At 43.7% G+C, this 14,487-nt stretch overlaps 1 protein-coding gene across 2 annotated transcripts in view; it reads right to left on the reverse strand.

Annotated features, from left to right (window-relative positions):
• LOC100258986 (peptidyl-prolyl cis-trans isomerase CYP37, chloroplastic) overlaps nt 1–14,487 on the reverse strand; it is a 30,826-nt gene that overhangs the window by 13,968 nt on the left and 2,371 nt on the right. For both annotated transcript variants that reach the window (XM_059735311.1, XM_002284607.5), the window contains exons 4-6: nt 14,080–14,175; nt 13,742–13,849; nt 13,449–13,498 (exon numbers count right to left, since the gene is read on the reverse strand). In XM_059735311.1, the coding sequence (XP_059591294.1) occupies nt 13,449–13,498; nt 13,742–13,849; nt 14,080–14,175 (254 nt within the window). The remainder of the gene's footprint in view (nt 1–13,448; nt 13,499–13,741; nt 13,850–14,079; nt 14,176–14,487) is intronic.

A 14,487-nucleotide genomic window follows, 5' to 3' on the forward strand; every position in this document is an offset into this window, starting at 1 on the left:
ACGTCCTTCATTACCGAGTGGGGTACTTATTGCTATAGAGTCATGCCATTCGGATTGAAGAATGCAGGAGCCACCTATCAGAGGGCAGCGACCACACTCTTCCATGACATGATGCATCGAGATGTCGAGGTTTATGTAGACGACATGATAGTGAAATCCCGAGATAGATCAGATCACTTGGCAGCTCTTGAGAGGTTCTTTGAGAGGATCAGACAGTTCAGATTGAGACTGAATCCCAAGAAGTGCACTTTTGGAGTGACTTCTGGGAAACTCTTGGGATACATAGTCAGTGAGCGAGGCATAGAGGTAGATCCGGACAAGATTAGAGCCATTCTTGACATGCCTGCACCGAGGACAGAGAGGGAGGTCAGAGGCTTCCTGGGCAGACTTCAGTATATCAGCAGATTCATTGCCAGATTGACAGACATTTGTGAGCCCATTTTCCGACTCTTGAGGAAGAGTCAACCTACTGTTTGGGATGATCAGTGTCAGCGCGCATTCGAGAGGATCAGAGAGTACTTGTTGTCGCCTCCAATTTTGGCTCCGCCTACACCAGGTCGTCCTCTACTCCTATACCTATCAGTTTCGGACGTGGCTTTGGGTTGCATGTTAGCTCAGCTCGATGATTCGGGCAAAGATCGAGCCATTTATTATTTGAGTAAGAGGATGCTAGATTACGAGACGAGATACGTCACGATTGAGCGCTACTGCTTGGCATTGGTTTGGGCCACTCGCCGATTGAGACATTACATGACCGAGTATTCAGTGCATTTGATATCTCGTCTTGATCCTCTGAGATATTTGTTTGACAGGCCCGCTCTAGTTGGTCGCCTTATGAGATGGCTGGTACTTCTGACTGAGTTTGACATTCATTATGTCACTCAGAAGTCCATCAGAGGGAGCATTGTCGCAGATCACTTAGCCTCATTACCAGTTTCTGATGCCAGAGCTATTGACGATGATTTTCCAGACGAGGATGTCGCAGCTGTGACTAGTCTGTCGGGTTGGCGCATGTACTTTGATGGTGCAGCCAACCATTCTGGATACGGGATAGGCGTTTTGTTGATATCCCCTCATGGTGATCACATTCCCAGATCTGTTCGCTTGGCATTCTCGGATCAACATCTGGCCACGAACAACATTGTTGAATATGAGGCATGTATCTTGGGGTTAGAGACAGCCCTCGAGCTTGGGATTAGACAGATGGAGGTGTTTGGTGACTCCAACCTGGTATTGAGACAGATTCAGGGTGAGTGGAAGACTAGAGATGTGAAGCTTAGGCCTTACCACGCATATTTGGAGCTACTGGTCGCGAGATTTGAGGATTTGAGATATACACATCTGCCTAGAGCGCAGAACCAGTTTGCTGATGCTTTAGCTACTCTAGCTTCCATGATCGACATTCCCGCTGATGCCACTGTTCGCCCTTTGTTGATTGAGTCGAGATCTGCTCCTGCGTATTGTTGTTTGATTGATGATGTAGAGCCAAATGATGGTTTGCCATGGTATCACGACATATATCACTTTTTAAGACTCGGCGTATATCCTGAGGCCGCCGCGGCCAAGGATAAGAGAGCATTGAGACAGTTGGCTGCCCGATTCGTCATTTGCGGCGAGACGCTGTATAGACGATCAGCTGACGGGATGCTATTGTTGTGTTTAGACCGTGCCTCTGCCGATCGAGTGATGAGAGAGGTTCATGCGGGAGTTTGTGGACCACATATGGGAGGGCATATGTTGGCCCGTAAGATCATGAGGACCGGCTATTTCTGGTTGACTATGGAGACGGATTGTTGCCAGTTCGTCCAGAGATGTCCTGAGTGTCAGATACACGGAGATCTCATTCACGTGCCGCCCTCAGAGTTGCATGCATTGACTTCACCATGGCCGTTTTCAGTGTGGGGTATCGATATCATCGGGAAGATTTCGCCGAAATCTTCCAGTGGTCATGAGTTCATCCTGGTAGCTATTGATTACTTTACCAAGTGGGTGGAGGCCGCCTCGTATGCGAGATTGACATCATCTGGAGTTGCCAGTTTCATTAGATCGCACATCATTTGTCGCTATGGAGTCCCTCACGAGCTTATTTCAGACAGAGGGGTGCATTTCAGAGCAGAGGTTGACACCTTAGTACAGAGATACAGCATCCGGCATCATAGATCGTCTGCGTACAGGCCGCAGACGAATGGGGCAGTAGAGGCCGTGAATAAGAATATTAAGAGGATATTGCGGAAGATGGTTGAGACTTCTCGGGATTGGTCCGAGAAGCTTCCTTTCGCACTATGGGCTTACAGGACTTCTTTTCGCACCTCTACAGGAGCCACACCCTACTCATTGGTGTATGGTATGGAAGCAGTGCTACCAGTTGAGATTGAGATGGGTTCATTGAGGGTAGCCTTGGAGCAGCAGATTCCCGAGACGGATTGGGCTCAGGCTCGATTTGATCAGCTCAATCTCCTAGATGAGAGGAGATTGAGAGCAGCAGACCATGTTCATGCATATCAGAGGAAGATGGCCCGCGCTTTCAAAAAGCGGGTCAAGCCCAGACCACTGCATGTAGGTGACTTAGTTTTGAGAGTCATCAGAGGATTGATTAGAGATCCTAGAGGGAAGTTCAGACCCAGCTGGAGCGGGCCTTACTTCATCAGAGAGTTGTCCCCAGAGGGCGCCGCATGGTTGATGGATTTGGATGGAAACCAGTTCTCAGAGCCGACTAATGTGGATCAGCTAAAGAGGTACTATGTTTGAGACCATGGTCGCAGGATGGGTGGCCATCATTTCGGTTAGCCATATCCCTTTGTCCCTCTTCTGATATATATAGTCCATTGCTAGCCCATTTGAGCCTCGCTCGCGCATTATAGCCTTTCTTTCTTATTGCCTTGCTCACACTTTCTCACCGGGATAGGGGCCCTCTAGTGGATGCATGCATTGTTTAGGAGTTTCACGAGCCTTGGACCTAGGGGTGCATTCTCCTCATTATATTCTCTATATGTTTGCATCACTGCATTTTCATCTCACCTCATCAGTTGTGTTATTCGTCTCATCTTATTTACCCTGTTTATTGCTCATTTGCATCATTTTCTTCCACCCTGAGTGGTGATCCTCCTCAGTTCACTACATGGGGGGTAGTCATGTCATTTCCACTATCTATCCTACGGACGTTGGTCCAGGGATCCTTAGTTTGAGAAAGTCACATCATCAGAGAGAGTTCATGTTACACACCCTGAGTGGTGATCCTCCTCAGTTCACTACATGGGGGGTAGTCATGTCATTTCCACTATCTATCCTACGGACGTTGGTCCAGGGATCCTTAGTTTGAGAAAGTCACATCATCAGAGAGAGTTCATGTTACATTGACATTTGAGAGTATGTTATCCTTTTTTGATGTCATCTTTGGGGATTTCTTGGTTGCGTTCAGAGCATGTATACTTATGTAAAAAAAAAAAAAAAAAAAAAAAAAAAAAAAAAAAAAAAAAAAAAAGAAATAAAAACATGTGTGCATTGTTATCTATCACTGAGTATGTATTGATGTTCGAGGGTCACTTGATCGAGTATGTTTGTTGACGGGAGTTCGTATGTGAGCTTCCCGGGATCCCTCAGGCTTTGTATTCATTTTGTTGCATGTTTTGTGAGCGAGATGAGTGACTTTCTCTTAGGAGCTCTGGGTTATTGTCCGTTCCATCATTATGTTCGTAATTGATGTGACTTCACTCCATGTCTGATCTGAGTTGATCATCACTCCTTTTGATGTTATTCGCCTCATTATCATCGCCCTCGTTTTCGCTTATGATTCATCATTCTCACTTCGCCTCTTATTTCTTTTCTTACCACGACCCATCTCGGGTTTGATATTCTCTTCACATCACCATTATACATCTCATTATCAGTTTGATCTATTTCGTTTGTCTCCTCATCGACACCATGTTCACATTAGGCACCATTGGGTCCATGGCTCACGGGATTTACTATACTTGCTGCATTTCATACATGAGGGCATGGGTTTTGATCATCGGGTATTTGAGCTTAGTTTCCCTTCGTTTCTATCACCCTATCACCCTAGCCTACGTTACGTCCTGTGTCTTAAGACCACCCTGAGGCCATGGAATCGGATATCGTCTTCTACAGCTTCTATGTGGACAGGTGTTTGAGATTCGGTTGACATTTAGATATTTGCCATGCATCTTCTTCTGGGGGACACTCCTACGATGTTATGATTCGTTTCAGCCGTGTTTGGATTACCGGGATCACATGTTTGATGAGAGATGATTTGATGTCACCTGTTTTTCCTGGTTTGTCGCACGTCAAATGCCATACTGGGGCATATTCCGTTTCGGAGGATCTTTATGGATTTTCGCAGAGGTCACATGTTCTAGGATAGATGATTCCATGCTATCTGATCTCCGACCTATCCTACATTTCAATGCCATACAGGGGCATATTTCCGTTCGGATGAGATTTACAGATCATGAGGGAGTTGCGTGTTTATCCTTATTTGCGAGATGTATGCAGTGATGATGATATATTCGCTATCCTCGCGATGATTCCTTAGTGGACCCTATCGAGAGCCATCTAGCTAGGCCCGCGCTTTTAGATGCTTAGATGTCGTCATGCTTCCTTCCGAGGGACACCTCTTTGATATGTGGATTTGCTTCAGTTGCAGGCATAGATGATTTGAGCTCGCCTGATTTTTCGACATGTTACATTTTCGATGCCACACTGGGGCATATCCCCCATCTTGATCGAGATTTATAGATCCCCACTGGTTTACATGATCATCCACCGTTATGAGATACACGCCAGGTTGATGATTGATTTCATTTTGTCCTGATACTCCGAGGAGCCTCTCTTGACTCGTTCAACCAGATTCATACTCTTTGATGTAGTCGTGATTCCTGGATGGGGTTATGTCGAGTGCCTGGATCCCCACGTCATCATTTCAGTGCGGTACACATCAGGTCTTTTATGCATCCCCATGGTGTTATCCTCGGGTCATCAGGGCAGATCGGGTACATCTGATGCCATACTGGGGCGTATTTCCCTCATTTAGCCATGGGGGCGATCGTTCTCTCACATGTCCGTCACAGTTTTCGTCACTCGACCGAGATATGTTGTATTCGCCTCACTGACCATTGTTCCTGAGTTCTTCGTTGACATGAGCTTTGAGTGGTGCGTCGTTCGAGACTCGTAGAGCCCCTTTTTAGCCATTTCTAGCAGTTTGAGATTTGCAGCGGCATGCCACACTGGGGCATATTTCCCCCTCATTGTTTCCTTGCAGTCTGGCGTTCAGAGCTGCCGTTCATTCACGGTTTACGACATTCAGAGTCATCATGTCATATTTTTTTTAGTTCGGCGTTCAGAGCCATTTCTCCAGTTGTCGGCGTTCAGAGTTATCATGACTTCTCAGTTTCAGCGTTCAGAGCCGTCATCGGTTCTCAGATCGACGTTCAGAGTCGAGTTCTTGGTTTCGGCGTTCAGAGTCGTTATCACTTCTCAGCTTCGGTGTTCAGAGCCATCATCACTTCTCTCAGTTTCGGCGTTCAGAACTGTCATCGGTTCTCAGATCGACGTTCAGAGTCGAGTTCTCGGTTTCGGCGTTCAGAGTCGTTATCACTTCTCAGCTTCGGTGTTCAGAGCCATCATCACTACTTCTCTCAGTTTCGGCGTTCAGAGCCGTCATCGGCTTTCAGATCGACGTTCAGAGTCGCGTTCTCGGTTTCGGCGTTCAGAGTCGTTATCACTTCTCAGCTTCGGCGTTCAGAGCCATCATCACTACTTCTCTTAGTTTCGGCGTTCAGAGCCATCATCGATTTTCAGATCGACATTCAGAGTTGCATCCTCGGTTTCGGCGTTCAGAGTCGTTATCACTTCTCAGTTTGACGTTCAGAGTCATCATCATCACTTCTTAGTTTCGGCGTTCAGAGCCATCATCGATTTTCAGATCGACATTCAGAGTTGCATCCTCGGTTTCGGCGTTCAGAGTCGTTATCACTTCTCAGTGTGACGTTCAGAGTCATCATCATCACTTCTTAGTTTCGGCGTTCAGAGCCATCATCGGTTTTCAGATCGACATCCAGAGCCCCCTCCTCGGTTTCGGCGTTCAGAGTCGTTATCACTTCTCAGTTTGACGTTCAGAGTCATCATCATCATTTCTTAGTTTCGGCGTTCAGAGCCATCATCGGTTTTCAGATCGACATCCAGAGCCCCCTCCTCGGTTTCGGCGTTCAGAGTCGTTATCACTTCTCAGTTTGACGTTCAGAGTCATCATCATCATTTCTTAGTTTCGGCGTTCAGAGCTATCATCGGTTTTCAGATCGACATTCAGAGTCGCATCCTCGGTTTCGGCGTTCAGAGTCGTTATCACTTCTCAGTTTGACGCTCAGAGTCATCTTCATCACTTTTTAGTTTCGACGTCCAGAGTCGTTACTATCATCTAGTTTCGACGTCCAGAGTCGTTACTATCATCTTGTTTAGGCTTCCAGAGTCATTACTATCATCTTGTTTAGGCTTCCAGAGCCATCACTGTCATCTTGTTTAGGCTTCCAGAGCCATTACTGTCACCTTGTTTAGGCTTCCAGAGCCATTACTGTCATCTTGTTTATGCTTCCAGATCCATTACTGTCATCTTGTTTAGGCTTCCAGAGCCATTACTGTCATCTTGTTTAGGCTTCCAGAGCCATTACTGTCGTCTTGTTTAGGCTTCCAGAGCTATTATTTTCTAGTTCAGCTTTTAGAGTTAGTTTTCGGTTTGGCTTCCAGAGCTGTTATTTTCTGGTTTAGTTTTTAGAGTTAGTTTTTGGTTTGCTTTCAGAGCTGTTATTCTCAGTTTAGCATTTAGAGTTAGTTTTTGGTTGGCTTCTAGAGCTGTTGTTTTCTAGTTTAGTTTTTAGAGTTAGTTTTTGGTTTGCTTCCAGAGCTGTTATTCTCGGTTTAGCATTTAGAGTTAGTTTTTGGTTGGCTTCCAGAGCTGTTATTTTCTAGTTTAGTTTTTAAAGTTAGTTTTTGGTTTGCTTACAGAGCTGTTATTTTCTAGTTTAGTTTTTAGAGTTAGTTTTTGGTTTGCTTCCAAAGCTGTTGCTTTCTCAGTTTAGCATTTAGAGTTAGTTTTTGATTTGGCTTCCAGAGCTGTTATTTTCTAGTTTAGTTTTTAGAGTTAGTTTTGGTTGGCTTCCAGAGCTGTTGTTTCCTAGTTTAGCTTTTAGAGTTAGTTTTTGGTTGGCTTCCAGAGCTGTTGTTTCCTAGTTTAGCGTTTAGAGTTAGCTTTTCGGTTTGGCTCCCAGAGCTATTGTTTCCTAGTTTAGTGTTTAGAGTCAGTCTTGTCATGCAGAGTCACAGCTCCTAGCATTCCTATTCAGTGGCATTGCGCGTCTCACCTTCATTGGATTTACACTTGTTCTTGTCCTCCTCGCTTCGTTACCTTGTGCTTATCGTGTATTCATCATGTAGTCCACATAGGGCAGTCTCCTTTAGACGCATTCTTGTCCGTACCCTAGGGTGGTTCGACCGTTACTCACCTCTAGCATTTCGATCTTCGAGTCACTTTTGGAGACGTCTTAGAGGGAGCTTGGATCCTTAGTATGGCCGTAGAGGCATTTTGTGACATCTTTCTCTTTTAGGATTAGAGCCTTTGTGTTCGTCTACTAGCCTGGGTGACTTCGCGTTTCACCAATATCCCTATGGGGGTCTCTTTGATTCTTCGGTAGAGTTCACTTCATTTCACTCACTATTCACACTTACTTTTCACTCCAGTGTTCATGATCCTTACACTCGTGAACTCTACCGAAGAGGGGCATATTTGTAGACCCCCATTGTGGGAGTCATTCTGCAGTTTGCTTTTAGCCAGGTGTCGCGCTCCTAAGCACCCACGTGTCAATCCCTGATTGGCCATCATGGAATCAGAGTAGTGCTTTTGAAGGCCAATCCGGGGTCGACACGTGTCATCATGGAATCAAACAAAAATCGTTTTGGCTGTTATTTGAGGGAGAAAAACCAGCTACATGGGGAGGTCGTCTGGCCGTTGGAGGAGTTTTAGGAGAGAGGGCAGAGGCTGGCAGAGGAGTGGAGGGTTGCGATTTTCGAGGGGAGGAAGGTGCTTTTCAAAAGGAAGCAGAGGTGAATAGAGAGAAGGTGAGAAAAACAGAGAGAGGAGGAGGTTTTTCTTAGCAGCCGAGAGAGGAAGTTAGCAGGGCAGGGGAGGAACCGCTCAGGTTTGATCCTTCCTCACTTTAAATTCTCCAGTATTACTGCATTACTATGTTTCCGGCTGATAGTGGATGCTTGCTTTGGTCATCTAAGCTGTTAAACTTGCTTTTCATTGTTACTTGTTGAGCATCTTTATTTCTCTGTATGTATTTACAATGGTTGCGCTACTTATTAGCGTGTTAAGATTCTCCCACCACTTTGTTTTGCAAGTCTCTTAGTATTCATGAAAATGGAGTTTGGATTTCAAGGCATCGTTCTTCCTCATGCATGCTCTGTTTTTATTTATTTATTTATTTTTCTTCATTCTCTTTCCCCTGTTCTTGTTATCTCTCTCTTGGAGTGTTGAGCATCTTGTTTGGGTTTGGCTGTCTAAATCGGGGGTTGCTTTGAGGGGTCTTAGCATCAGAAATCTTCAAGATACTGCCATGTTTCTTGTAGAACAAGCGGAAAGACAACAAGCTTAAGATATTGAGTGGGGAAGTATTCACTGTCGTTTTTGAGAAAACAGAGGAGAATGGGAAGTACCGATGGAGCCACTTACGAAGGGTACACCTATGAGGAGCTTGAGAAGGAACCACACTAACAATCTGAAAAGTTCCAGATCTCAATCACTGGTGCTGATGGCTTTATTGCCTTTCATATTGCTCGGAGTCTGAAGACGGAGGGCCACTACATTATTGCTTCTGACTGGAAGAAGAGAGGGCCTATGACTGAAGATGTGTTTTGTCATGAATCCTATCTTGATTGATTTCAAGGTGATGAGCAACTGCTTGAAGGTCACTGTTGGGTTTGACCATGCGTTTAACCTTGTTGCCAATATGGGAGGAATGGGGTTCATCTAGTCCAACCATCCAGTTATTATGATGATCAGCTTCGGCATGCTTGAGTTTTCCATGATCAATGGGGGTTAAGAGGGTCTCAAGATGCTTATGGATTGGAGAAGCTCGTTGCGGAAGAATTGGGTAAGCAGGTTCATGGGTATATGACGAGAATTGGGTTTGATCTGTTATCATTTGCAGTTAGTACGCTTGTTCACATATACACATTGTGTGGGAATATTGAGAAGACAAGACATGTTTTCAACGAGATGTTGAGACCAGATTTAGTACCATGGACTTCCCTGATTATTGGTTATGTTCAGAATGCCCAAGCTGACGAGGCTCTTCAGTTCTCTGGGCTGCTATTCAAATCAAGAACTCAACCTGATCACATTACCTTTGTCGGGGTTCCTTCTATTTGTACTCATGTTGATTTGGCCTCTGTGTCTCCCTGCACCGAGACGAGTCAGATTTCAAGAGGAGTGGAGCATGCAGTAGGGATGAAAATGACAACGGCTTCTCGTTCCCACTAGGCTACAATAGTTTAGTGGAGAGGTATCCACGCATTGGAAAGGATCACTTGGTAAAGCTCCTGAAGCAGAGGCTTTTCTAACAGAACCATAGAAAGACGAATTTGGCATGTCCAAACAGGGTGCAACTGAGGTTATATTTAGTGAGGTGGAAAATGAGAATCCAAAGGAAGCAGATTGGTTTCCAGCACCAGAAAGGCAAGAACGAATTGACCAGTTGCAAGCAAAACTGTTCCATGTAGCTGCACCACCCAGTTTAGCTGTTCAGATGGATGGTTCATATGTACCGAGAAATAATCTGGAGGAAACAATGAGCTGAGAGTGAAGGAAAATGAACTTGAGAAAGAAATAGAGCGAGCAAAGCTGTCCTCGAACGACGCCGGCGGCTTTGCCGCCGGCGGCGAAGGGCCTCCGCCATCACCAGAACGCCAAGCAACCATTGAAGCTCTTTCACTTTCCCTCTCCTCTGATGGCCTCTGCAAAACTTGCTGCTGTGTTTCCTTTTCATATTTCTACAGCGATATCATCACGATCATGTGCATGATTCTGCTGTCTCCAGTGTCATTATAGATCTTGAAGGCACCCTTGACCTTGATGAGAGATGTATAGAGAGTCAACGGGAATTGTTTTAGTACAGGACACATGCTAGGGAGATCCTGAACAGAGTGGGAAGAAATTACTGATAACAACCAAACTACTCCATTGTCTCATCCTCACTCAGGGGCAGGGGCTTCCTCAGCTTCACCCAATCCAAGAGACTTCCATGAAGTTATGCATGCTGAATTATATCGAGGAAATAACAGTCAGGCATCAGATGGTGCCCTTCATTGGAGCAGTTCATCCAACACTTTTGTGCCTCTGCTACCTGGGAATGAGGCCCCACAAGAACTCAGTTCTAACAGTGTGCCACTGGCAAGTGCATATGGTCTTACCAGGGATAGGGATGGTCGTTGGGCATGGGCAATTGCCCTTGGTGTGTCACCATCTCCCAAATATCAGCACGCTGCAGTTTTTGTACATTCACAGCTCCATGTATCTAGAGGGGCACTTGGTGATGACCACATGGTAGAAGACAGATCAAGTATTGCAGAGGTGCTGGGCTCCAGGCGGTTTCACTACTTGTCTGTTAACCTCAAACCCTACTGGATGATGACTATCCTTTTCAATGGATATGGGAGAAATGATCAAACTCCACTAAAACAAAGCCAAAAGATCCCCAAAGCTCAACTACCAGAAGAAGAGGAATAAAAATCTGTTTTTTTTCAAAAGAGTGTTAGATACTGTTGCTGGCGTCTGGTGTGACACAAAGGCTATTGTTACAAGTGTAAGAGCAGGTGGGTACAGTGCTAATGCAACTGGTGGAGACACTTCATTTGAATTGATTAGACGCTGTAGACATGCAGCTGCTGCAGTTGGTGATTTGGTCTCTGCTTATGGTGGATTACGTTGTGGAATGTTGCTTGATGACCTGATTGTTGCTGAAAATTGTCATGCTGCTGAAACAACAAATGATGCTTCTCCTACTGCAGCAACCACAACAACTGTTGCAGCTACCAAGCAAACTGGAAGATTCCCTAATATATGTTCTGGTCCAGAGAATCAGCTGATATCTTATGACACATCTGGTGTTATTAAGAAAGGACAAAGACTCAAAGTTCCGATTGGTTCTTGTAGAGAGCAGGATTCACTGACTTGCCCGCTGCTACAAGAGAACAAAGAAGCTTCCTCCAGTCTGGAGATACGAGTCCACCACTGCCATCACTCTCGTGGTTTAGGCTAGGAATGGGGAGTCGACTCGTACCCAATTGCAGATCCATATGCCAAGCCTGTTTTCATGATTGAGAATATCGTTGAAGAGTCAGCAATTAGCCTCAGTCGGCAAGAATACCTTCCATGTCACTGAACCTGTTAGCCTAGAAGCAGCGAAGATTTCGGGTGAGGGTTGTGGCCATGCTGCAGCTACAGAGGGTTCCTGATGTCCGCGACGGTTGAAGGTGAGAGAAAATGTAGTAAGCCATCAGTGGAGACCAGTGTGCACCACATGAACTGTCCAGAAGATGCAAAGTTTCATGCTATCAAGTCTCTTAATGAAGCTAATTTTCTCAAGGAGAAATTAAAGATTGCATAAGGACTTCGTGTTAATCATCAGCAATTTCATCAGATCCTTAGTCACACAAAATCTGGTATTGAAGCTGGTGCAGTTTTTGGTGTCAGATGCGGGAAATTTGGTTCTAAAAGCTATTATATCCAATCCACCGACTTCTCAAATGTCCATGGTAATATGTTGGTAGCAACAGAAAAGATTCTTATACCGGTGCAGTTCATTTTGAAATTCAAGAACCTGGAATGTATGCTGTTAGTGATGAAAGAAAAATGGGAACCTTTCCTGAAGCCATTTCCAACAACGTGCTTACAATGGAAGCTGCCTTTGGGACGAGAAGACTCGCTACTGAAGTCAAATTCAATGATGATGAATCGAAGTCTGGAACATGGTTTCTGTCAGCGCCTTCTTAGCGGCAAGGAATGATGAGCCTTTGCATGGCAGAATGCATGTTATTTGTGACACATGGCTGACTATGAAGCTCCAGACATGAGGAAGCCCATAACAAGAGAAACTACAATTGGATACCCTCCAGTAATAGGGCTTGTCGGTCTCTCCTCATTTCTGATGTGGTGGTTTCCTAAACTTTTGCTCCACAAATGGCGTCCTTCCTCTGCTGGCTTACTGTGTGCACTGGACCCACAAGCACGACCTGTTTTGCATGGCCACCTTATGCATGTAACCCAAGGGCCACGTGTCATCTTCCCTTTTCTCCAATCTTCTTTGATTTTGAAAAAGATTTTCCCAAACTTCATTTTGTAAATAATTTCCTAAATTCCGGTTTTTAAATAACTTCAAGTCTCCAAAGCTTTCATCCTTAGAGTTTTTAGGACTCAAAATCCCATTTTCAATAAAATTTGGTTGCCATTTTCTTTCCGGCAAGCCACTTTTGAATTTTCTTTGTTTTCTAAAAATGTTTTAAAATAAGCAAGGATTAAAATTCGTAATTCCGAATAATGGAATTTATGGAATTAATTCATGCAAAAATAAATGGGCTTTGGTGGGGGCCCAACATATGAGATTTTATGATTGATGGATTGTTTGGTTGATTTGGGTGCCATACATGATTTATTCTGCTCTATGATATGCATGTGACCATCCTTTAATTGTGCATTAATCTCACTTCTTGATAGCGCATTGAAGATCGTTGCCCAGGTACGCATCTGTCCTTATTCTGGTCTTGCTATACGCATGTTTTGATACTCATATGTGCATGATTGATTTGAGTATTTATTGATTTCCTCATCATCGCCATGTTAGCTTCATTCTATTAGTAGAGACCCGACTTTAGGGACTTAGAGGGGTGCTACGGTCTTTACCGTACCTTCCCGATAAGTAACCTGACCCCCGAACCCGATCCGGTTTTTCACAGACCACCTTTTCCAAAACAAGGAGTCACACTTAGGGTTTTTCTTTCTTATTTTGTTTACCCTTTAAAAATAAAACAAAAATAAGTGGCGACTCCAAGTCATTTTCAAATAATCAATAAAATCAATTTTTCAAATAAAATAAAGATCGAGTTTCGCCATCGAGTGGGAAACGCATTCGAGCGTTCGAAATGCGGGGTCCACACCATGCAAATTCTGAAATGTGTTAATGAAATGTGCATAGGATTCTTCTTTTAATCTGTTTGTTACTTAGGATGTTGGTCTTATGCTAATTGACCCTAAGGATCTTCATAGGATAATACTAAGTTGTTAGTTGTTATGTGTCCATATCATTCAAATATGTCGATTGAAGGCTGAAATAGTGATTGTATTATTGAAACATTAAAGAAAAATCAATGGGAAAAGGCCTTACCTTGGATATTTCAAGTACTGCTCAGGTAACAAAAATGACAAACCTGGAGCCTATTCAGATCAGAAAAAAGTTGAGAATTCAGACATGTACAATCTATAGCTATGGTTTAACTGATACCATGAATGCAAAATACATTGACTTATTAGACAAAAATATTGCCAGTTTTCATAGCAAGACAGTGGTTATTGACGGAAATGTGTAAGAAATGGTGACTCCAGAAGTTATTTACTTATCCATCATACATATGTTGCAACTTATGTGAAACTGACAAATTCTCATGCGTAGATGCAAACCTGTAACAACTCCAGTTCTGCAACAGTATCCAGTGAAGATGCAAGGCCTACTGATACTTTATCTGGGTCTTTATCTTTTACACATTGAAGGAGGGCTTGCAGTCCACCCTGGCAAAGAAATCAACTTTAGTATCATTATGGTGGTATCTGCATTGAACCAAACTAAAGTTTAATGTTATTGTTATATTGTTGATAAGATGATAATTTTAAAAGAAGTCATACTACTGATATTTAATACAGTCAGATGACATTCAAAAAATAAAAAATAAAAGCAAAAATCAAATTTATGCTACTGGCCTACTCATCTGCATAGGCTAAGTCTCTTTCTTCTAAAGTACCTTCCCATCTATCAGAGATGCATACAGTGTGGAACCCTTTTCCTTCAGGTCTGGGGGTAGAGTTGCCAAGATAGACTCCTTTTCATCCATTGCAATCTAAAATTAGGAAACAAGGAACCAAAAAAAATTTAAAAATCAAAGCAATTATACTAACCCAAGATGCATAGTGTCCACATATTGTAAACATAACCAGGAATGAGAATATGCAAACTAGAAGTTAGAGCATCAAATGGTAGGGCTAAGAAGATCAACAAAGTAGGTATATGAACCATGATCACATGTTTCTTGTAATGTGACATATGGAAAAGAATGCAGCTCCTACAATGTGCTGGATTTTGCACCAATGAGCATAATAGAACAGAACTTGCATAATCCAAATAAAAATTTCCTAATTATAACAGAATTTGG

The sequence above is a fragment of the Vitis vinifera genome, chromosome 19 (genome assembly GCF_030704535.1).
Source record: "Vitis vinifera cultivar Pinot Noir 40024 chromosome 19, ASM3070453v1".
Lineage (NCBI taxonomy): Eukaryota > Viridiplantae > Streptophyta > Magnoliopsida > Vitales > Vitaceae > Vitis > Vitis vinifera.